The sequence below is a fragment of the Prunus avium genome, chromosome 6 (assembly GCF_965620075.1).
Source record: "Prunus avium chromosome 6, drPruAviu1.hap1.1, whole genome shotgun sequence".
In the NCBI taxonomy this organism is placed as follows: Eukaryota; Viridiplantae; Streptophyta; class Magnoliopsida; order Rosales; family Rosaceae; genus Prunus; species Prunus avium.
Genome location: NC_142289.1, coordinates 33,074,801 through 33,096,860, shown reverse-complemented (window position 1 = coordinate 33,096,860; position 22,060 = coordinate 33,074,801). Strand labels below are relative to the sequence as shown.

The 22,060-nt window shown below is 42.9% G+C and overlaps 2 protein-coding genes across 2 annotated transcripts; both read right to left on the bottom strand.

The window, feature by feature from the left end:
• Positions 1-571: 571 nt before the first annotated feature.
• On the bottom strand, positions 572-3,929 carry LOC148294063 (uncharacterized). The gene is made up of 2 exons (XM_088254715.1): positions 3,494-3,929; positions 572-1,725 (listed from the first exon to the last, which is right to left on the bottom strand). Exons 1-2 carry the CDS (start codon positions 3,927-3,929, stop codon positions 572-574), a joined length of 1,590 nt encoding a protein of 529 aa, XP_088110841.1.
• An 11,083-nt stretch (positions 3,930-15,012) lies between these two features.
• Positions 15,013-16,554, bottom strand: LOC148294062 (uncharacterized). Its single transcript, XM_088254714.1, has 2 exons — positions 15,803-16,554; positions 15,013-15,757 (listed from the first exon to the last, which is right to left on the bottom strand). The coding sequence occupies exons 1-2, from the start codon at positions 16,552-16,554 to the stop codon at positions 15,013-15,015; spliced, it is 1,497 nt and encodes a 498-aa protein (XP_088110840.1).
• Between the last annotated feature and the right edge of the window lie 5,506 nt (positions 16,555-22,060).

The window sequence follows — 22,060 nt, the reverse complement described above, 5'->3', positions numbered from 1 at the left end:
TCCAACCGTATAAAGAACTTGAATTTTGGACGTACGGTTGGAAAGTTATAGGCAAAACACTGGACAGAGGTCGAAACTGGAAAAATAGAGAAACGAATCTGTCCAAATGGTGATAAAAGGGTGATAGAAAGTGCTGTTTGTGTTTTTCTCTAGTTTTCTTCTATTGTTTCATTTCTTTTACACTTCTTTACTCATTTTTAGTTTCCATTTTGCATTTGTGGTGTGTCAATTAAGTGTTCTTTACGTACTCAAATTAGAACTTATAGGAAGCCGACAAGTTCTTCGTGGGATCGACCCCGTACTTACATAATCTATACTTCATTAGATTCGTGCACTTGCGGGTATTTTTAATTGGTTGTTTGCACATTAATTTGTGTCCTCTTAGGAATGCAACAGCCCACAGAGCTTCGGGCAATTTCTCCGGCCATGCTCCCTTGGCACTGTTGAGCTTCCGTTTTAAGAGTTTCTTGATAATTTTGTTCACGGCTTCTACCTGACCGTTCGACTGAGGGTGAGCTAGGGAGGCGAAGAATAGGTTGATTTTGAGGCGAATGCAGAACTGTCTGAAGAGCTATGAATCAAACTGTCTTCCGTTATCGGTGATGATGGCGTACGGGATGCCGAACCGACAACAGATGTTGGTCCAGACGAATTCTTCGATCCTTGCAGCAGTAATGGTGGCCAGGGCTTCGGCCTCGACCCATTTTGTGAAATAGTCCACTGCAACAACTGCGTATTTAACATGTCCCTTGCCTTGCGGCATGGGCCCGATTAGGTCGAGTCCCCACTGGGCGAATGGCCATGGGCTTACGATCGGTGTAAGAGGTTCGGCAGGTATGTGTGGAATGTTGTCGAACCGCTGACACTTGTCGCACCGCTTTACCATCGCAATCGCATCCCGATGCATGGACGGCCAGTAGTAGCCCTGCCGGAAGGCCTTGTGGGCCAAGGATCTGGAACCGGAATGGTCACCACAGACCCCGCTGTGGATCTCCCGAAGGACATACTCGCCCTGCTCTTCGGTGATGCATTTCATGTAGGGGGTTGTGTTGCCGCGTTTGTACAGAACGTCGTTGACGACAATGTACCTTGCCGATCGGTAACGGAGCTTCCTTGCCTGGGCCTTTTCCGCCGATAGGGTACCGTTCGTTAAGTATGTGTATATTGGCAACATCCAGGTGTCCTCGTACCGTACGGCACATATGTCAACGGTGGTGGTGCTTGGCTGGGCCAATATCTCGACAGGGACCTTTCGGCCAATCTTATCGTTAATTGCCGAAGCCAGTCTAGCTAAAGCGTCGGCATGACTGTTTTCCGATCGAGGTACCTGCCGAATTTCATATGCTTTAAATTGCCGAAGCAATTGATGTGCTGATGATAGGTAGGCGGTCATCGATACGTCTTTTGCCGCGAAATCGGCAGTGACCTGGTTTACGATGAGTTGCAAATCGCTGTATATGCTGACTTGCCCTGCCCCCATGCTCTTAGCTAGCCGTAGGCCGGCTAGAATGGCTTCGTACTCTGCTTCGTTATTAGACGTTCGGAAGCCGAATCTGATGGCGTATTCCATCTTGGTTCCATTGGGAGAGGTGAGTACCAGGCCGGCTCCACATCTCTGCTGGTTTGCCGAGCCGTCTACATGCAGGACCCAGATGGGAATCGAAAGGTCGAAGCAGCTACCGTTCAGCAGGTCTATCTGTGGAGAGTCACTGTTAGAAATGTGCCCTAAGAGCCAATACATTTGATGTAATCTCCTTAGAATACATTTCGTATATGATAAATAAAGGGCAATATTATTTTGTTATCTTTTATGTCGCGTAAAGAAACAAAAGTCCAAGGTATACTAAATAAGAGATAAAGTAATCTAAAGAAGTTTAGATTCGGGAGACCTTTAATCTCTAATTGTAGTATCCCAAAATGTTCCTAATTATAGGGTTATCAAATGGGCATTAATAAACCGTCAAGATTGGCACATACTATGTATGCTCAATAATGAGGATGGTTGGTCTCAAACCATTTGTGTAGTTGACACTAATACAAGTATGTGGGTGCTCATTAGTGAATGAGTACACTGAACGCGATCAATTGCAATTCTCGTATGGAGTATCTATCTATATGTCAAACGAGAACTCATAGTTGCAATAATGCAAATTAGTCCTTAGACCTGAGGCATCATGGTTGTCTTGTGGTGCGTTATTGATCTTTGATAGCTCGCAAAGGCAAGTCGTAAAAGATTTTCCTTATGTGTTATTGGGATCTCTTAATTCATCATGGAGGCATGTGAATGTACAATAAGGAATCTCTACCTTTGATAAGCAAAGGAGAATGTTTCAAGATATGATTCAGTGAATCTTCGGCCGAAGTACTTGAACATGATTAAGAAAGTGGTTTTTTAATTATGTTCTATTGAATCACATGATGTTAATTATATTAGGGGGTTTGACATTATCAATCCGTACCCTAACAATATGATTGGAAACATTGTATAAGAGAAGGATCGTATTGCATTGCAATTCCAACTGAATAGGTTCTTTATCTATTCTAATTAGCTTGGGTAGCCATGATATATTGCTAGATGTCACTCTTGGCTTGTGGAAGTCCTAGGATTGATTGTGATCAATCCAAATAAAGGAAGAATTAAAAGGGGGTTTTAATTCCAGTTGGTTAGAAAGAGTTCTAATGTTTTCCCACTGCCTTGCTAAATTAGAACCTAATGGATCGCACACCTTAAATGGTTAACTTTGAGTAATACAAATGAGAATGAGGAAATCAATTTGATTGATTTGATGTGGATGATTTACTACGTGTAAAAATGTATTTGGGCCTCGGTAATAGTTAATGAGAAACCCAAATGGTTGGGTATCAAGCCCAAGGACTTAAGACATCTAAATATTATGGTTTAAGTGTCATAAGGCCCATTTTGGAAGCCCAATGGGGTTTGGCCGAAAATGCTTAAGTAGATGTGTATGGAAATTGTTTCTATAAGCTCATTTTACACACAAACACAATCCAACATCAACCAAATAGGTTTGGGAGATCAAAGAGAGATAATTGTGAGTTTTCAAGAGTGAAAATACTATCATCTTTCAAAGGGGTTTAGATTGAAACCAATCTTGAGGATCTTGCACTAGCATCCTTGTATTCTCAAGATAATTCTTCTCATCTCAAGGTTCCATTGGTGTGGAGACTTAGAGGCCATATCCTTTTGTGGCTCACAAGGAGGAGAAAGATCAATGAGGAGATCAACAAAGGGAAATCATCAAGAGAAGACCAAGAACACAACTTGGTTCATATTATAGCTTCAAGGGTAATGAGAACTTATCCTTTCTCTTGTACTTTCACTTTATGAAATCATATCAATGTTCATAGCTTAAGATACTTGGAGAAGTTTTGTTTTGAATTTAAACAACCACCATATTCTTCCGCTGCGATTAATTTGATTAATTGTATGTTTAATGTTCAAATCAATTCTTAAAATTGTTTTAAAACCAACAACTCCCACGTTCTGGTGCGGCTGATGGTGTTAGTTCGGAGATGAAGTCCGCTACGGCCTGACCCTTCTCGGCAGGTCTGGGTTTGAACTGAACGTTGAACTCTCCTAGCTCGATTGCCCACTTCACCAGCCTACCGGACGTTTCTGGTTTTTGAAAAACCTGCCGCAGAGGCTGGTTGGTCAAGACGATGATGGTATAGGCTTGAAAATAAGGTCGTAGCCTTCGGGCGGAGACGACCAGAGCCAAAGCCAGCTGCTCGAGCGGGGGGTACCGAGACTCTACGCCCTGTAAGGCCTTGCTGATATAAAAAATCGGAAGTTCTAGCTTCTCCGGTATCCGGATTAATACTGAGCTGACGGCAGTGCTGGATACCGATAGATACAGGGAGAGTATTTCCCCAGGGAGGGGTTTGGAAAGTAGTGGCGCCCTTCTCATGTAGTCCTTCAAGTCTTGAAATGCCTTATCGCATTCGGCAGTCCACTCTATATGGTGTTTGCCCCATTTCAAGGCTTTGAAGAACGGTGCACACTTGTCTGTAGCCTTTGAGATGAAGCGAGTGAGGGCTGCCACTCGTCCGGTAAGGCTCTGAATGTCCTTTTGTGTCTTCGACACCTTCATGTTGATTATGGCTTTGATTTTGTCGGGGTTTGCCTCGATACCCCTCTAGCTGATCATGAAACCGAGGAATCTCCCAGAAGAAATGCTGAAGGCACACTTCGTTGGGTTGAGTCTCATTCGGTATTCCTTCAAGATGCCGAACATGAGGGAAAGGTTCACCAAATACTCTCCTGCCGTTCGGCTCTTTACTAGCATGTCATCCACGTAAACCTCCATCGTGCTGCCGATCTGCTCGGCGAAGATTCGGTTGACCAGTCGCTGATAGGTTGCCCCTGCGTTCTTCAGGCCGAACGGCATGACGTTATAGTAGTAGAGGCCTTTGTCTGTTATGAATGTCGTGTGCCCGCTATCGGCAGGGTGCATGAAGATCTGGTTGTATCCAGAGTATGCGTCCATGAAGCTGAGCAACTCGTGACCGGCAGTGGCGTCAACCAGCTGGTTGATGCGTGGCAACGGGAAGCTATCCTTCGGGCAGGCCTTATTGAGGTCGGTATAGTCTTGGCACATTCGCCACCCGCCTTTTGCCTTCCGAACCATGACAGAGTTGGCCAGCCATTCCGGGTATATGGCCTCCCGGATGAAGCCAATGGTCATCAGCTTATCCACCTCGTTTTTCATAACCTCATACCGTTCGGCATCGTAGGATCGGCGTTTTTTCCTAACCGGTTTGAAGGCTGGTGATATGCTCAGTTTGTGGCTAATGATGTCAGGGGATATGCCCGGCATATCGTTATAGGACCAGGCGAAAACCTCTGAGTTCTGCAGAAGGAATTGGATGAACTCGGCTCGGAGGACAGCGTTGAGCATGATGCCAATCTGTACGCACCGGTCATGCCGACTTTCATCCAGCGCCACGGTCTCCAGATCCTCGGAAGGTTGTGCCACTGGAGTGGTTGCTTCCTCTCTAGGATCATCCACCGCTTCATTACCGTTCGGCATATCCACCAATGTGAAGGTCTCTTTTTGCTTCTGAGGAGCTGCTGATTTCAATGCCGTGGCATAGCAGTTCCGAGCGCTCAGCTGATCGCCCCGGATTGCTCCAGTGCTGTAACAGGTGGGGAACTTCATGAAGAGCATGTGGGGGGACAAATGGGCCTTTATCGCTGTGAGTGCCGTTCGGCCGACTATAACATTATATGCCATGGGACAGTCCACTACGAGGAACTGGTCGTAGACCATGGTTCTTCGTGGAGCCACGCCGAAGGCAATTGGCAGGCTCACACTACCGATTGGCTGGATTAAGTCCCCTGAAAAACTTAGAAGGGGGGAGAGTTGCCGATTGATTTGGCTCTCATCCACTTGTTCGGTTCATTTTTACACATGATTTTTCATGTTATTCACCCACTATTTTGAGTTAGTTCTTGACATTTTATAGCTTTTTACTTCCTTTTTGTGTTTTCTTAGATTTTACCTTGGTTGGAATGAAAATGAGCTAAAAGTGCATTATTGGTTATAAACTTTGTTTTTGTTCATTTTCGTAGGTCAACTTCTTGGCCTAGGATCAACATGCTCTGGTGCTCGGATGAGGTCATGATCTTCATGAGACTTGTTCCAATGGATGTTAACTACAACATATCCAAATTTGAGCTCCATTGGACAAGTATTGCCTATCCAACCAATCCAGCATGTTACCACAGCTCTGGAAATCCGGAATTGGCCAGCTTTTACCCCCATTGTGTCATTTTGATTATTCTTGTTACCATAACACTTGGTAACAAGAATTTACCTTAGTAGATGAGATATTTTCTGAAGCATTTGGCATCTTTGTGAGGACAAGGCTTCATCATTTGCAAGGGGACAAGAAGACAATGGGTCAAGACTTTGCATTAGAATACTAAAAGTAAAAGCTGGAAAGGAGGAGAGAGGGAAGCAAAAGGAGTGCAAAGAGCATCAGCCATTGCAATCAGGATCATTCCACAATTTGCAGAGATTTTGGAGCTGGAGATGAAGCTTGGAGCTAGGGAGCTCAAGGAGGAAGACAAGGGCAACAAAGCAAGAAGTGGAAGAGATTTCCACCATTGAAGACCTTGAGCTCCCATGTTCACAAAATCTGTAACTTCTTTCTAGTTTTGTTTTGAGTTTGTATTTGAAATAAGTATGAGGAACTAAACTCCATAGCTAGGGCTTAGGTTGAAGCCCTAAACATGATTACCTTATTGTTTTGATGCTTGAGTGTATGAATTTCTAGATATTGTTGATGAATTCCAATTCACCAAATTAATCTATCCTTGATGTATGTTCTTCTTTGATTGATCACCTTTGAAAGCATGCTTCTTGAGATTGTTGGGATTATGTGTATCTTCATGTTATCCTAAGCAATAAATGGATGAAGTAAGAATCATCCATGTGAATTGGTTTCTTGAATACCTAATGTAAACACCATGCTATTAGGGTTCTTGTGAAAAGCACAGAGGTCGAAACTGAAAAGCAGAGAATTTCGACTCTGTGCAAAACGACCGGTCGCTTTCACCTAACGACCGGTCGCTCATCACGTCCAAATTTGAGTTTCGACTCTGCCAAACACGACCGGTCGTCACTGTTCATTTTTCACTGTTCACGACACTATTCACAGCACTGTTCACAGGTGATAAATAGGTGATAAAAGGGCGATAGAAAGTGCTGTTTGTGTTTTTCTTTAGTTTTCTTGTGTTGTTTCATTTCTTTTACACTTCCTTACTTATTTTTAGTTTCCATTTTGCATTTGTGCATTTGTGGTGTGTCAATTAAGTGTTCTTTACGTACTCAAATTAGAACTTATAGGAAGCCGACAAGTTCTTCGTGGGATCGACCCCGTACTTACATAATCTATACTTCAATAGATTCGTGCACTTGCGGGTATTTTTAATTGGTTGTTTGCACATTAATTTGTGTCCTCTTAGGAATGCAACAATTTTTGGCGCCGTTGCCGGGGAACTGGCACGGTTGCTTATCTGTTTTGTTTGAGTATGTTTAGAGTACTTAGTTTTATTTTTGTTTATTGATTGTTGTTTCATTTTATCTTGATTTGTTTTTTGTTTCTTTTTCTTACAGGAACATCCAAGGAGTCACCTTCACCATCACCAATGGCAGCCGCAACTGAAATTGTGGAACTTACTATGCAAGAATACTCCAATAAATTTGGGATGGAGGAAGCAAATGCTTTTGGCTCATTTCAGAATGAGTTGACTATGAATGAATATTTCCAACAAACATACAATCCGGAGTGGAGAAATCATTCGAACTTCTGGTGGACCGACAATCCAAATTTTCAACAAGGGTCATATCAACCATATCAAGGCCAACATAATACTTGTCCACCTCATGATCAACCTCAACATTACACTCCACCACAATCTACAGGAAAATCTTTGGAAGAACTTGTTGCTTCCATGGCTAGAAACACAGATAGTTTCATCACTGAGACAAAAAGCTACATGCAGAGGAATGACACCCACATGCAGAAAACGGATAAGGCCATTGCCAATCTAGAAACTCAAGTGGGACAAATTGCTACAGCTTTGAGTCAAAGGGAACCTGGTATGATGCCTAGCCAACCAGTGATTAATCCAACCGGGCGGGAGCATGTTCAAGCAGTTACCTTGAGAACTGGTAAGGTAATTGGTGAAATTGATGGTTCTAAAGATTTGATTCAAAATGTTGATGACATGCAGGTTGAACAAGTGACTGAGCCTAAAGGAAAGGATGAAAGCAACAAAGAGAAAGATAAGCAAGCAGCTTCTTCATCCGAGTGGATCCCAAAGCATGAAATTGCAAGAAGGGCAAGGAAGGAGAAGGTATGTCGTGAACCTACTGATGAAGATATCTTACATGCTCCTTTTCCTCACAGGTTGATGAGTTCTAGGAATATTCAACATACCAAGGACATATTGGAAACTTTCAAGAAGGTGCAAGTCAACATTCCTCTCTTGGATGCAAACAAGTTCAAGGAATGCGAAACTGTTGCATTAACGGAAGAGATTTCTGTTGTTTTGCAAAGGAAGCTTCCTCCCAAGTTGGAAGATCCAGGAAGTTTCACAATTCCTTGTATCATTGGTGATAAATTGTTTGAAAAACCTTTAATTGATTTAGGTGCTTCAATTAATCTAATGTCTTATTCTATTTTTGAAGTACTAGAGGAAGACAAGCTGAACATCCATGTTCCAAGTACCAACCATATGTTCAATGTCATTCCTTCTACTCAAGTGAGAAGGCCACCCGATCCTAAATATGTGCCTCCTCCATCTAATCCACATATTAAAGAGCGCTTAAAATTGCTTTTGAAATCTACTCATGTGGGTAAAAAGAAAAGAATACGAAAGGGGTTGATTAGATGGCAAAGAGATTTGAAGAAACTTCATGTTCGGCATAAGGAGGCAATTGAGCCAAAACCCCCCAAGTGACCATAGTATGCTGGAAGTCCGGCAAAAGACTTTAAACTTAGCGCTTCTTGGGAGGCAACCCAAGGTGAATAGAAGAAGTTTGTTGTCGTCCTAATCGCTTCAAAGTGGAGTTTCTCTAGACTCAAACTTTCTTTTATTTTATTTTATTTTATTTTGAGTTAGGGTTACATTTTTCCAACCAAGGTAATTAAGATTTTCTTGTTGTTTCTCTTTGTTTTTCTTACTCTTTCTTTCTTTTATTTGTTTGTGTTTCTATTTTGTTGTTAAGTTTGGGAAGTGTTTTCAATTCATTAATGCACAATCAGGAATTGGGCGTGAATGCTTATTCTATTTCATAACATGTGATTACATACACAATAGTGAAAATGCGTACATTAAATTCCTAATCACATGTTCATTGTTGCATTCTGCGCCACCTGAGGCTTCTGCTAATTGCCTCTGTCTGTTCTTGCTTGTAGAATCTGCAGCAGCTCTACATGATCATCATTCCTTTTTTGCAGCATCTCTACATGCTGGTTGGCGCTGTAGAGCCGCTTCTGCAGGTCCGCCACCAGAGCTTTCAGGGCCGCCACCTCCTCACTCAGTGCCCCGCACTCCCGTGTTCTCACCAGTAGGCGCATGCCCAAATTTGTGGCCGAGACCGCGTTGAGCACGGTTAGATTGTGGGACTCGTCCACTGCCATCTGGTCAGACCTCTGCGCCACATGCAGATGATCTGCAACTGTCAGTCTGCTGACAGTCATGCCCTCCGGCAATACTGCCCTACGCGGCACCACCTCAGAGAAGTTTGAGGCCGAGCCATGATGGTATGAGGAGTTTGGGAAGATAGGGTTTGGAGGAGCCCGTGTCTGGGCATTTGGTGGTGCAAGGGACAACTCAAGGTTAAGGTCATCAACAAGCATATCTGGGGATGCCATTGATTTTTCTGTCTGGGCTTTTTGATGGTTTTTCTTGAGTTTGCAGGTTGAAATGCAGGGTACTCCTTCTTTCAACCGAGAAGTGGTTTAAATAGCCATATGCTCATAAGGGAGCCGACACCACTTTGCATTTCCTGCGCAATTTGCGGTTGCGTCCGGTTAAAAGGGGAAGCATTTCTACTTTCGCTTTGTTTTCTTTTCCTCCCTGTTTTCTGGTGCATTTTGTTTTGATTTCTTTTCAGTTTGTCGTTTTTGTTTTATTTCAGTTGGGGAAGTGTGATTTGTGTCTTTTTCGTTTGTCGCATTCCTTTTATTCCGGTTTGGGGAAGTGCGTTTTGTTTTTCCTCTTTGTCTTTTGCAAACTTTCTTTTCTTTTATTTCTGGAAACGAGAAATTTAATTTTTTAAAAAACAAAAAAAACAAAAAAACAAAAAAACAAATACACGGAAAGGGCAAAGACAACCAGGCACACCACTAATACATTAGAAATTATTCTTTCACAGTGCTCGGTGTCTCGGCCATTGGACCTTTGAGTTTAGCCCTATGGCTATCCTCTTCCGGGGCTTCACGCACAGCCTCTTGGGGCTCATCACTCGAGCTCCCAAAGATCGCACTCTTAGCTTGAGCGTACCTACTCTCGCGATCTGTTTTCTTGCGTTTACCCGGTTGGTCCAGGTCCTCCAGCTGCTTTCTCAAGTCATGGGCGTAAACACTTACCATCTTTGAGAGATTTTTGTTCTCTTCCCGCAACGCCTCTAGCTGGTGTCGATTCACCTCCACTATCCTTGCCCTTTCCCTTTTTAAACTTTTAATAATACTCTGGCATTCTTCCACCATACTTCGCTCCGCCGCCAACTGACCTCTCAGCACCTCTACCTCATGGGACTTCGCAAGTAGGCGATGACCCACACTTGCGACTGTTGCGGTGCTTTGCACGCTTAGTGCCAGAGCATCGCTCACGACCCGGTTGTCATCCCTTGATCCCAGCACCCGTATATCCTTGGGAGTTACTAGATTTCTAGCAACTCCAAGGGCAACATCGTTGTCCAGCAGTATCGAGTCATTCACTGTCACGTGCCCCCGTGCAGAGGCAAAGTAGGGCATCCACACTGGTGCCACTGCTTGGCCCCGAGTCTGAGTCGGTGGAGCTAGGTTGAGATCCAGCGAGAATGGGTAGGAAGAAGCCACTTGAACTTTCTTTTCTTTTGTTCTTTCTTTTCTCTGTTGTGTGTTTCTGCGTTTGTGTGTTTTTTTTTTCCCCAACTCTTTCTCTTCTTCTTTTATAGAGTTAGTTTTTACGTAACCCTAGCCACTGCGCTTCTGCGTTTTGCGCGGCCCTTACGGCCTATCCCCTTAGGTCACCTCACCTGGTCCCCAACCCCTTTAATTACAGTTCCGCCTTTTAGCGCTTTTGAGAAACGAAAGTCGTCACGCCTTCCTATGAAGCCAATAATTCTGGCTTTAGGACTTGAGAGGGACCTCTGCTTGTCGACACGTCTCTCACTTTGTATCCCGTGACTCACAGGTGCCGAGACTTCAGGGCCCACTTTTTCTATTTTACTGAGTCCTCGCTCTTTGTGCTTCTGACTTGGTTTCTTTGTTTTATATACTTTCTTCGCTTTTGGGCTTTCGTTTGGGTTGGGCTTTCATTTGGTTTGTGCGTTTCATTGAGTTGGATTTCTGCATGTGTAAGACTGTTGTTAGGGCTTACTGTTTTATTTGTTTCTGTTTGGTTTCGTTTTTGTTTTTGTTTTTGCAACCGTGTTGTAGTTGTTTTTCGTGTTTGTTCTTGTATTTACTTGCTTTATTCCCTTTAATTCTTGTTATAACGTTGTTGATGCCTGAATTCTTTAACATTGAGGACAATGTTTGTTTCTAAGTTTGGGAAGGGATAGCAAGTCTTTTTCGTTTCACTTAAATTCTTACTTTCTTTTCTTTTGTTTTCTTTTCTGTTTTGAGTCTTTTTTGTTCTTAAGTCACTTTCCGGACATATATGATGAGATTGTGATGAATGTTTAAATGACTTGATTGAAAATGCTTTAAAAATAATAATAATAATTTGTTATTCACTAAATGGCATCGTTCTAGCATGATATGTTTGAAACCCTCTACGCACTTGCCATTTGTTTCATAATTCTCTAGTTGAGGGACTTGCATGATCCAAAGAATTGTATCAAGCATGAATTAGACTTGTATAACCATATAATGTGAGCTTTGAGCCTTATGCTTCAATTCATGAGTGTTATACACATATTCTTACTTTTCTTGTCATCTGAGTTGTTGTTTGATCTCATTATTCATTGATTTGGTTGAGCACTTAAAAGTTACTCATTCTTGTGCAATTTGATTACATGACATTTGAGAAATGATATTAAGGCCCTCTTTGGACCGTTTGTGCCTTTCAAGCTAACCCTATGCATGCTTAAGCATGATTTTCCATTGTTAACCACCTTGAGCCTATATGTATGCCTTTTCTTTCAAGTAACCAGTTATTACTTCTAGCCTTAGCCTGAAAAACAAGAATTTACCTTTCTAAGGAACTCGTGAGCTTTAATTTAGATGTGTTTTTCATGCTAAGTTTGGGAAGGGTTATTACACCAAATTGAAAAAAAAAAAAAAAAAAAAAAAAAAAGTACTTCACTAAAAGGGTGAAAGAAAAGAGAAAAGTTGTGGTTAAGTGGCAATGGTCTCAAATTCAATTCCATGATTCTTGGTTGTTCGAATGGAAGGAAGGAGTGTGAATCATAATTAGTGGAGGTATAAGGCTTTGTGGTCTATTTGATCACCAAAAAAATGAGTGAAAATCTCAAGCGTGATGTTTCAAAGTCTTTTAGTCAACGATTATATGCTCTTACATTGTGAGTTCCTTGGACTTTGTTGTATCCATATCCTTCATTTCTTACTCACCTTACACCCTTAGCCCCATTACAACCTATAATAAAGACCTAAATTGATCCTAAATGTCATGTAGTTGATTTGCACACATTTTTCAACTTTTAAGTGTTTAGCATCCTTCTTGAGATCATATTCATGCATGTTTTTCATCTTGCTAATTTTGAGTTAAGTCCCTTATGGTTTAACTCTATTCTCATATTTACTATTGAGTGATGCATTGTAACCCTCTTCCGAGTGATTCATTTGTGAGAGGACAACTTTGGTGAGATTTGAAGTTACATTTGTGCTTGGTATGATTTTTGAAGTTGTGTGAAAACTGAAATTGGAGAATGAGTTTCATTTGGCCATCACACTACTACACTTGAGCATGTTGTGTTCTGAACTTTGCCGCCTTGTGACTAATGTCTAAACTGAGTTTTTCTTGTGAAAACTTTTGAGTCGTTTGCATGAGTCGCTCTCTCTTTGGAAAGTGTTCGGAAAGTTTGTTTCGAGTCTTGTTTTAGTTTCTGTTTTGCTCGAGGACTAGCAAAAGATAAGTTTGGGAAGTTTGTTCGGTTCATTTTTACACATGATTTTTCATGTTATTCACCCACTATTTTGAGTTAGTTCTTGACATTTTATAGCTTTTTACTTCCTTTTTGTGTTTTCTTAGATTTTACCTTGGTTGGAATGAAAATGAGCTAAAAGTGCATTATTGGTTATAAACTTTGTTTTTGTTCATTTTTCGTAGGTCAACTTCTTGGCCTGGGATCAACATGCTTTGGTGCTCGGATGAGGTCATGATCTTCATAAGACTTGTTCCAATGGATGTTAACTACAACATATCCAAATTTGAGCTCCATTGGACAAGTATTGCCTATCCAACCAATCCAGCATGTTACCACAGCTCTGGAAATCCGGAATTGGCCAGCTTTTACCCCCATTGTGTCATCTTGATTATTCTTGTTACCATAACACTTGGTAACAAGAATTTACCTTAGTAGATGAGATATTTTCTGAAGCATTTGGCATCTTTGTGAGGACAAGGCTTCATCATTTGCAAGGGGACAAGAAGACAATGAGTGAAGACTTTGCATTAGAATACTAAAAGTAAAAGCTGGAAAGGAGGAGAGAGGGAAGCAAAAGGAGTGCAAAGAGCATCAGCCATTGCAATCAGGATCATTCCACAATTTGCAGAGATTTTGGAGCTGGAGATGAAGCTTGGAGCTAGGGAGCTCAAGGAGGAAGACAAGGGCAACAAAGCAAGAAGTGGAAGAGATTTCCACCATTGAAGACCTTGAGCTCCCATGTTCACAAAATCTGTAACTTCTTTCTAGTTTTGTTTTGAGTTTGTATTTGAAATAAGTATGAGGAACTAAACTCCATAGCTAGGGCTTAGGTTGAAGCCCTAAACATGATTACCTTATTGTTTTGATGCTTGAGTGTATGAATTTCTAGATATTGTTGATGAATTCCAATTCACCAAATTAATCTATCCTTGATGTATGTTCTTCTTTGATTGATCACCTTTGAAAGCATGCTTCTTGAGATTGTTGGGATTATGTGTATCTTCATGTTATCCTAAGCAATAAATGGATGAAGTAAGAATCATCCATGTGAATTGGTTTCTTGAATACCTAATGTAAACACCATGCTATTAGGGTTCTTGTGATGTTCATATTCTCTTTGAACTTAATGGGTTTTTCTTGTAATTGAATCAAAGTACTAAGCACACCTAGATTCGATTATAGGGAAGGCACAAGTATTGTAGCACTCGTACTGCACTTTACGTACATTAGAGAGAATCAATGCGTCTTGAGCCACTCGTACTGGTCTTGATTGCGAACATCTTCATCAACACGTTTAGAGTTCATCACTTGAGTATTCATGAACATTGGTAGAATTGTTTAGGGTGGATTCCGAAACCCTAGTGTTTGTTACATCTTGATTCCACTCTTTGATAATTCATCTCTGCCTTTCTTATTCAATTTTAAAGTCCATTTACTTTCATGCAATAGAAATAGGTCACTTCAAACAAATCAAAACCCCCCCCCCCCCCAATGTGTGTGTGAGTTGTGTGTTCGACACGTTATGTGTCTTTGTTACTGAATTTTATTTGTTTCTGTAATTGTTTTGGACTTTTGGTCCGCGTAGTGTTCTTGAATTTTCTGTGCTGAATCCAACCGTATAAAGAACGTGAATTTTGGACAAACGGTTGGAAAGTTATAGGCAAAACACTGGACAGAGGTCGAAACTGAAAAGCAGAGAATTTCGACTCTGTGCAAACGACCGGTCGCTTTCACCTAACGACCGGTCGCTCATCACGTCCAAATTTGAGTTTCGACTCTGCCAAAAACGACCGGCCGTCACTGTTCATGTGACCGGTCGTCACTGTTCATTTTTCACTGTTCACGACACTATTCACAGCACTGTTCACATGTGATAAATAGGTGATAAAAGGGCGATAGAAAGTGCTGTTTGTGTTTTTCTTTAGTTTTCTTGTGTTGTTTCATTTCTTTTACACTTCCTTACTTATTTTTAGTTTCCATTTTGCATTTGTGCATTTGTGGTGTGTCAATTAAGTGTTCTTTACGTACTCAAATTAGAACTTATAGGAAGCCGACAAGTTCTTCGTGGGATCGACCCCGTACTTACATAATCTATACTTCAATAGATTCGTGCACTCGCGGGTATTTTTAATTGGTTGTTTGCACATTAATTTGTGTCCTCTTAGGAATGCAACACCACTCCGAGCTCCTTGAATGCATCGGCGAAAATGACATTTACCGAGCTGCCGGTGTCGATCAGGATTCGGCCAACATCAAACTCGGCAATCTCGGCTCGGATGATCATGGGGTCGTCATGAGGGAATAGTATCCCTTCTTCCTCTTCTACGGAGAAAGTAATGGGTTCCCAACGTACCTTCGGCATCTTGGTGTGCCGACTGCTCTCGATGCCGAGGACTTTGGGGAACTGTGCCGCCCTGACATACTGTTTCCTTGACCGGTTACTCGCTCCTGCGAGGGTCGGGCCACCGCTGATGGTGCTGATCATGTTGATCTGACGATTGGCGTTCGGTACCGGAGCCTGCTGGGGCCTGGCGATATACTGGTCCAACTTGCCCTCCTGAATGAGCCTCTCGACGATCTTCCGCAGGCTTATGCAGTCCTCGGTGTTGTGGCTGTTCTGCTGGTGATACCGACAGAATTTTCCCGTATCGCGGCCGTCCTGTCGATTGGGCTTCCGGAAGGCTGGCTTTGGGATGATTTCATTTTCGTTCATCAGGAGCGCTTCGTAGGAGGCGTTGAGTAGGGTGAACACCTCTGTTCCCAGATTGTGCGCAGGTAGCGGCGCTCGGTAGCTGTCCCTGCCGTATCTGTCCTTATTCTTCTTGGAATGCCCCTTTTGAGAGCTTCCGGTGTCTTTGCGCTTGTGGCTCTCAGTGTATTCGGCAGGTCGCGCAAAAAGTATTCGGCTTTTGCATGGATTGCCGCTTGCTTCATGAGCTCGTCATACGTACGCCAATTGCTGCTGTGTACCAGATACCGAAAGGCCACTCTTGAAGGTGCCGTAGGCTGCCCTGTCGTCGGTATCTGGACACCTCGAATATTCATGGCTGAAACGCGCGGCGTACTCGCGCAACGGCTCGTCCTCTCTCTGCCGGACGGTATACAGGTCGTCGGCAGAGTACAGTCTGTCCGTTTGAATCATGAAGTGGTTGAGGAAGACCTGCTTCAGCTCATCAAAAGAATCTACCGTCCCTGGCTCTAATCGGTAGAACCAATTCAGGGCCGCCTCCGTGAGTGAAGAGGGGAAAAGCAGGCACTGCCCTTCGTCGCTTAATCCTCGGCACCCAACTGCCGATTGGAAAGAGTGAAGGTGGGTCAAAGGGTCTTCCACTCCCGTGTAGGCGGATATGCGCAGAGGTTGACCGTCCCTATCCTGCCGTGAGCGCCTTATGCGTTCGGTGAAAGGTCCCGGCCGAAGCCTTCCCCAGTCGGGCTCCTGCGAACGAGTCTGGTCATCCTCCATCTTCTGTACCCTCTGAAGAAGGAGGCGAATGACCGGGTCCCGATCAGGTATCTCCTCGTCTTGGTGTGCCATTGGACGCTTCCAGGGTCCGGTAGGATTCACCTCGGAGCACCTCGTATGGGTTTCCGATCGGTAGGATGACGACTGTTCGGTGGAAGGCTCATATGCGCGGTCAGTTTCTGCCGTTGACTCTATGCCTTGTATCCTTCGTATGGGGGACTTGTCCCTCATTGCCCCCATTCGCGGGTCGCTGAGGTTCGCATTGATCCTGATTGGCGATTTCTGCCGTTCGTTTTCTCGCTCCAAGAGCCTGTGGCGGCAATCGGAGTAAACCTTCTTCGGCACATGGGGCCTATCTCTCGGCGCTGGGACTACCAATTGTTTGGAGGGCGCAGGCGTTGCCTTTGCCACCTCCTTTCCCCTTCTCTGCCGATGGGGAGTCTGCAGGCTCTGAGAAGTATGCCTGGTCTGAATATTTTGAGTATGCTGCTAGTTAAGCAGCTGTTGTGTTTCGTTCACTCTGGATGAGAGGAGGTTGTTGTGTTCCTGTAGCATGACCATGTCCTGCCGAAGGGTCGTGACCTGAGCGAGCAGCTTAGCTTTGGCAGCGGTTCGGCCTACAGACGGATTACCGGCTGGCGTGATAGGGGATGGTGCGGGGCTAGCTCCAACTTCTCTGCCGAACGGTATCCCTTCTTGCGTTAGGAACGTAGCTTTCGATGTGGTTCCCATTTTGTTGGGATAAAGGGTCGATTGTTTATCGGTTCCCACAGACGGCGCCAAACTGTTGACTCCAAAAAGTGGTCTTCCGACTTAGAGGGTCAACTTAGTAATTATGATGCCTTCGGTACCTGGTGCCTCGGAAGGGAGCGTGACCTGCAAAATAGAGGAACGCTCGGTAAGGCCAAGGGCACCGGTGTGGTACCGGCCGAAGGCTCTCCGAAGCTTAAGTAAGTTCGGGATTTAGTAAGTTTTACTTTCAGTTCAATTAAGCAGTATGCCGATCGTTCTGATTACCTCTATTTTGGGGTGGTTGACCCCTTTTATAGGCCTTGGGAGATGTGCACTCTTTGTAGTTTTTCGATGTGGGACTGTGGACGTCAATTCTGAGCGTGCCACGTGTCCAGAAGGTGGGCGTTGCCCTAATGGAGCGATCGGTAGGCCGGGTGCCGAGGGCTACCCTGATCATGCTCGATCTCCTCCACGTCTCCTGTCTTTATTGGCTGTTCATTTTGGGTATAAACATCATTCAACAACCTTGTAGCTGCTTTCCACTTGCCTAATCTGCAAACCTCATGAATCAAGGATGTATAGGTGATGACATTTGGGGAAATACCGTTGCTCATCATTTCAGAGAAGAGGTTCAATGCATCCACAATTAGTGTATCCTTACAAAGACTGTCTATGATCGTGTTATAGATGACTAGGTCAGGGTTGCAAGCTCCTTCCTCCATCTTCCTCAGCAATTGGATAGCTGCATTGTTGTTACCCATTCTACAGAAACCCTTTATTAGTGTACCGAAAGTAACCACACTAGGCTTACAATTACCTGTCTTCATCATTTTGTTGAAAATTTCTGCAGCCTCAGCCACTCTATTCTCGGTAAGAGAGCCGTTGCTTAGAGTGTTGAACGTATAGAAATTTGGTTCAAACCCAGATTTAAAGAGTTGTCCCAAGACAGAAAAACTAAACCCCATTCGGTTGAGATGACAATAGCAATTAATGACAATAGTTAGAGTACAAACACTAGGTCCAACTCCCGACACACCCATTTGGTTATACATGGAGATGACGGCCGAATGATGTTTCAATTTCGCAACTTGTCCCAAGATTTGATTGAAACGGAAAACCGAAGGCAAAGGACGCTTGTGAAGCATTTCATCGAACACATTGAAAGCATGCTCAAGATTTGCGACAGTGGTTGGGTCTCTCACACCAAACTGCTTTGGCTGGGTGTTTCTAGATTTATTTGGCTTCGAATTTGAGGGTTGAAAATGAAACAAGGCTGAGTAATTGTTGAAGAGAACAACAACAGTAGAGTGAAGAGAAGGCATACGTTTGCTGCCATTAGAAGATGCAGTTGCCGTCATCATCTTCAGCATCTCGGAGACTCAGGCGATACTCAAACTTGAATGAAAGTGGGAAGGAAGGAAGCTCTCAAACTTCGAACCGGTTTCTTTGAAAACGCTCAAGTCCCTCAACCATCACTTCCACGCTCTTTATTTCAGTTCCAAATCACGAAGGAGGTGGATTCGAACTCGGGTAAAGAGGGGGAATATATCTGTTTTAACAAACTTGACTAAGAGCAAGTCCATCAATAAGGTTTGGACTGAGGCAAGGGGGGTTTGGGAGAAAAAGGGCCTCCAGCAGCAAGGTTTGGCTCGAGTTGGTGGTGGGGTCCAGGAAGTCGGGCTGGCTCGAGGGCAGATCCAGCCCCAGGTCCAAAACTTCGGGGAGTTGACGGCATTGCACACGCCAACGGTAAAAAAATTTGAGTTGCGCGTGCTGACGTCATCGATGCCGTCAGCCCTGCGCGCGCCCAACGGCTCTGGGACAGCTGGCGCAATCTGGGCTTTTCGATCTCCTCTCTCTCTCCAATCCAAAGGCAGCCAATATTTTTGCTATAAAAAATTGAAAAAAAATATGAATTTTTTTAAAAAAAATACACAAAAATACAGTAATTTTTTTCTATAAATACCTACCACTACTCTTCACTTTCAACACCAAATCCTCATACATTTTCTTCTACTTCTACTATTATTTACTTTTTACTCAACACTTTATTCACTTTCAAGTTTTATTTTTCTTTATCATCTTTATGGCTTCTTCTATTGACGGTGTTGGGGCATGGAGCACTATAGAAGATATTGTGTAAGTGTTGGGTCCAAATTTCTCATTGTCCCGTCACGGGCAATGAGATAAAAAATTTTCAAATGTGGAAAAAAATTCATTCCGAATTTTGTGAAAGATCGGGTTCGACCCGTACGAAAATGGCATTGTCTAGTAGGTGGAAAATTCTCAATAAAGAGTTTGGAAGGATGACACGTGACGCAATTTTAGAGGGTGAAAATCTTCTTTGAAATTTGAAATTCAGATGAAAAAGCATTGATATATGTTTGTAATGTGAACTTCAGCCACATTACCACAGGAAGGAACAATGGGGTCGGTCAGTAACCTCCATGGGTTCCAAGTTTGATCATAGTCCATTTATTTTGCGAATGAGCTCCTCAGTTTTAAAGAGCCAATTTTATTTAACAAAAGAATTATAAAGAAATTCATCTCATTATAAAAGACACAACATAAATAGTAGCACTCAGCAAAGTAGATTTTCATGTCTTATTCAAATCTCCTTTTGTTTTTGTTTCTCTGCTTTTGCCAATTGTGTATTGCCGCGTCCCTCCCCTCCCTAGATATTTTATGTTATTAGTTTTTGCGGTTTTTGTTTTGTTTGTGTGACCTTGGTGGGTTTAAGAAAGTTAAGCAAATATTGCCAACCAAAAGAAGCACCTCCACTGCTGGACTCCCGGTGGCCTTCGTATAATACTATTTCCAGGCCCACTTTCCAATTGCCCCCACAAAGACTTTCTTTCCCTTCTTTTTTAATAAATAAACAATCTTTATTTCTTTTGTAAGAATTGACACTGAAAGCAGTGATTAATGTGAAACGTACCTACCAGAGATTCTGCACCGTTCCGTTTCCAAGCCATGTGGTTAAGCCACCCCAATTTTACTGATTTTATTACTGACCTTTGGCAGTCGGGGCAAGGTCATGCAGCCCAAAAAACTGCTAGTCTAGTTGTCCCTTTACATGCCTGGAATAAACATGTGTTTGGTTGTTTATTTCAAAAGAAAAGAAAAATAATGGCTAGACTTGCTGGTATTCAAAGGAACCTCTGTTTGGGTGCTGATATCTTTCTCAGTAAGCTTGAATCTGATTTATTGAAAGAGTACAACACCATTCTTGAACAGGAAGAATTGTTATGGCTCCAGAAATCGAGAAATACTTGGCTTAAGGAAGGGATAGGAACACCAAATTCTTTCATTTGTCAACTATTATCCGTCGGAGGAGAAACAAACTTGAGGGTTTGAATAACGCTGATGGTGTGTGGATCACTGAAAAATCTGGTATGAAACAAATTATTACTGATTATTTCCAAGACCTTTTCTGTGGAAATACCGAGATTGGTGATTATTCTTTGTTACCGCAATTGTTCCTGAAGCCTGATGAAACTGTTTTGGTGGGGTTGAATGCTCCTGTCTCTGATTTTGAAATAAAAGATAGCTTGTTTACTATTGGTGGCTTAAAAACTCCTGGTCCTGATGGCTTTCCTGCGGTGTTCTATCAAACTTATTGGGACCTTTGTTCTAATGACATTACTTCCCTCATTAAGGATTGTTTTGCTACAGCCTCGCTTCCTGACCAATTGAATTCTACCCTAATTGCCTTGGTCCCTAAAGTTGAAAGACCTGTGACTATGTCTCAACTGAGGCCTATTAGTCTGTGTAACACCCTTTACAAGGTAGTCTCCAAGATCCTCGTTGCCAGGCTCAGACCTCTTATGTCCAAATTGGTTAGCCCCACCCAAGTGAGTTTCGTTCCGGGAAGGCAAATTGTTGATAATATTGTTGTTGCTCAGGAAGTCTTGCATAAATTCAAAATGACGAAAGGAAAAACTGGCTTCATTGCCTGGAAAGTTGATCTCTCCAAGGCTTATGATCGTCTAAGTTGGAGGTTTATCAAAGATGTGTTGTGGGAGATTGGTTTGAGAGGCAGATTCCTTGAGTTGATAATGCAATGTATCAACTCTGTGGATTATAAAGCTATCCTTAATGGTGAATTAACAGCTGCTTTCTCTCCTACTTGTGGCATTCGTCAAGGAGATCCTCTTTCTCCCTACATCTTTGTTTTATGCATGGAAAAGCTTTCTCATATCATCCAAAAGAAGATTCATGATCATGACTGGAAGCCTCTTTAGGTTAGTCGGGGTGGACCCTTTATCTCCCACCTTTTCTTTGCTGATGACCTTATTTTGTTTGGTAAAGCTTCCACTAATCAAGCTTTTTTAATGAAGAACTGCTTGGATGAGTTTTGTCATCTCTCTGGCCAAAGGGTGAGCTTTGAAAAGTCTGTTATTTGTGTCTCTCCTAACGTTTCTGCTGATTTGGCTCATTCTATTGCTATCATTAGTGGGTCCCCCCTTACCAATTGTCTTGGTAAGTACCTTGGAGTTCCTCTTATCCATAAAAGAGTTACTAAAGACACTTATCATGAGATCCTTGATAAAGTCCAGAAAAGGCTCTCTTCCTGGAAGAGTCACACTCTATCCATGGCTGGCAGAATTACCTTAGTGCAATCTGTCACCTCAGCCATCCCTATCTACACTATGCAAACTGCTCAATTGCCTATGTCGGTGTGTAACAAGCTTGACCAGTTGAACCGGAACTTTCTTTGGGGTCATACTGATGATAAGGCCAAGGTTCACTTAGTCAATTGGAAGACTGTTTGTAATCCAAAAGCCACTGGTGGTTTGGGTCTAAAAAGTGCTGCCTTGATGAATAAGGCCTTACTGGCTAAAAATGCTTGGAGACTGCATCAAGATGATCATGGTCTCTGGGCTCAAGTGTTTAAAGCCAAATATCTCAGGAATTGTGATATTCTGGCTGCCAATGATAGCTATACTTCTTGTAGCTCTAGTGCGTGGAGGGGTATCCTCTTTGGTGCTCAGATTATTCCTCATGGTACCAA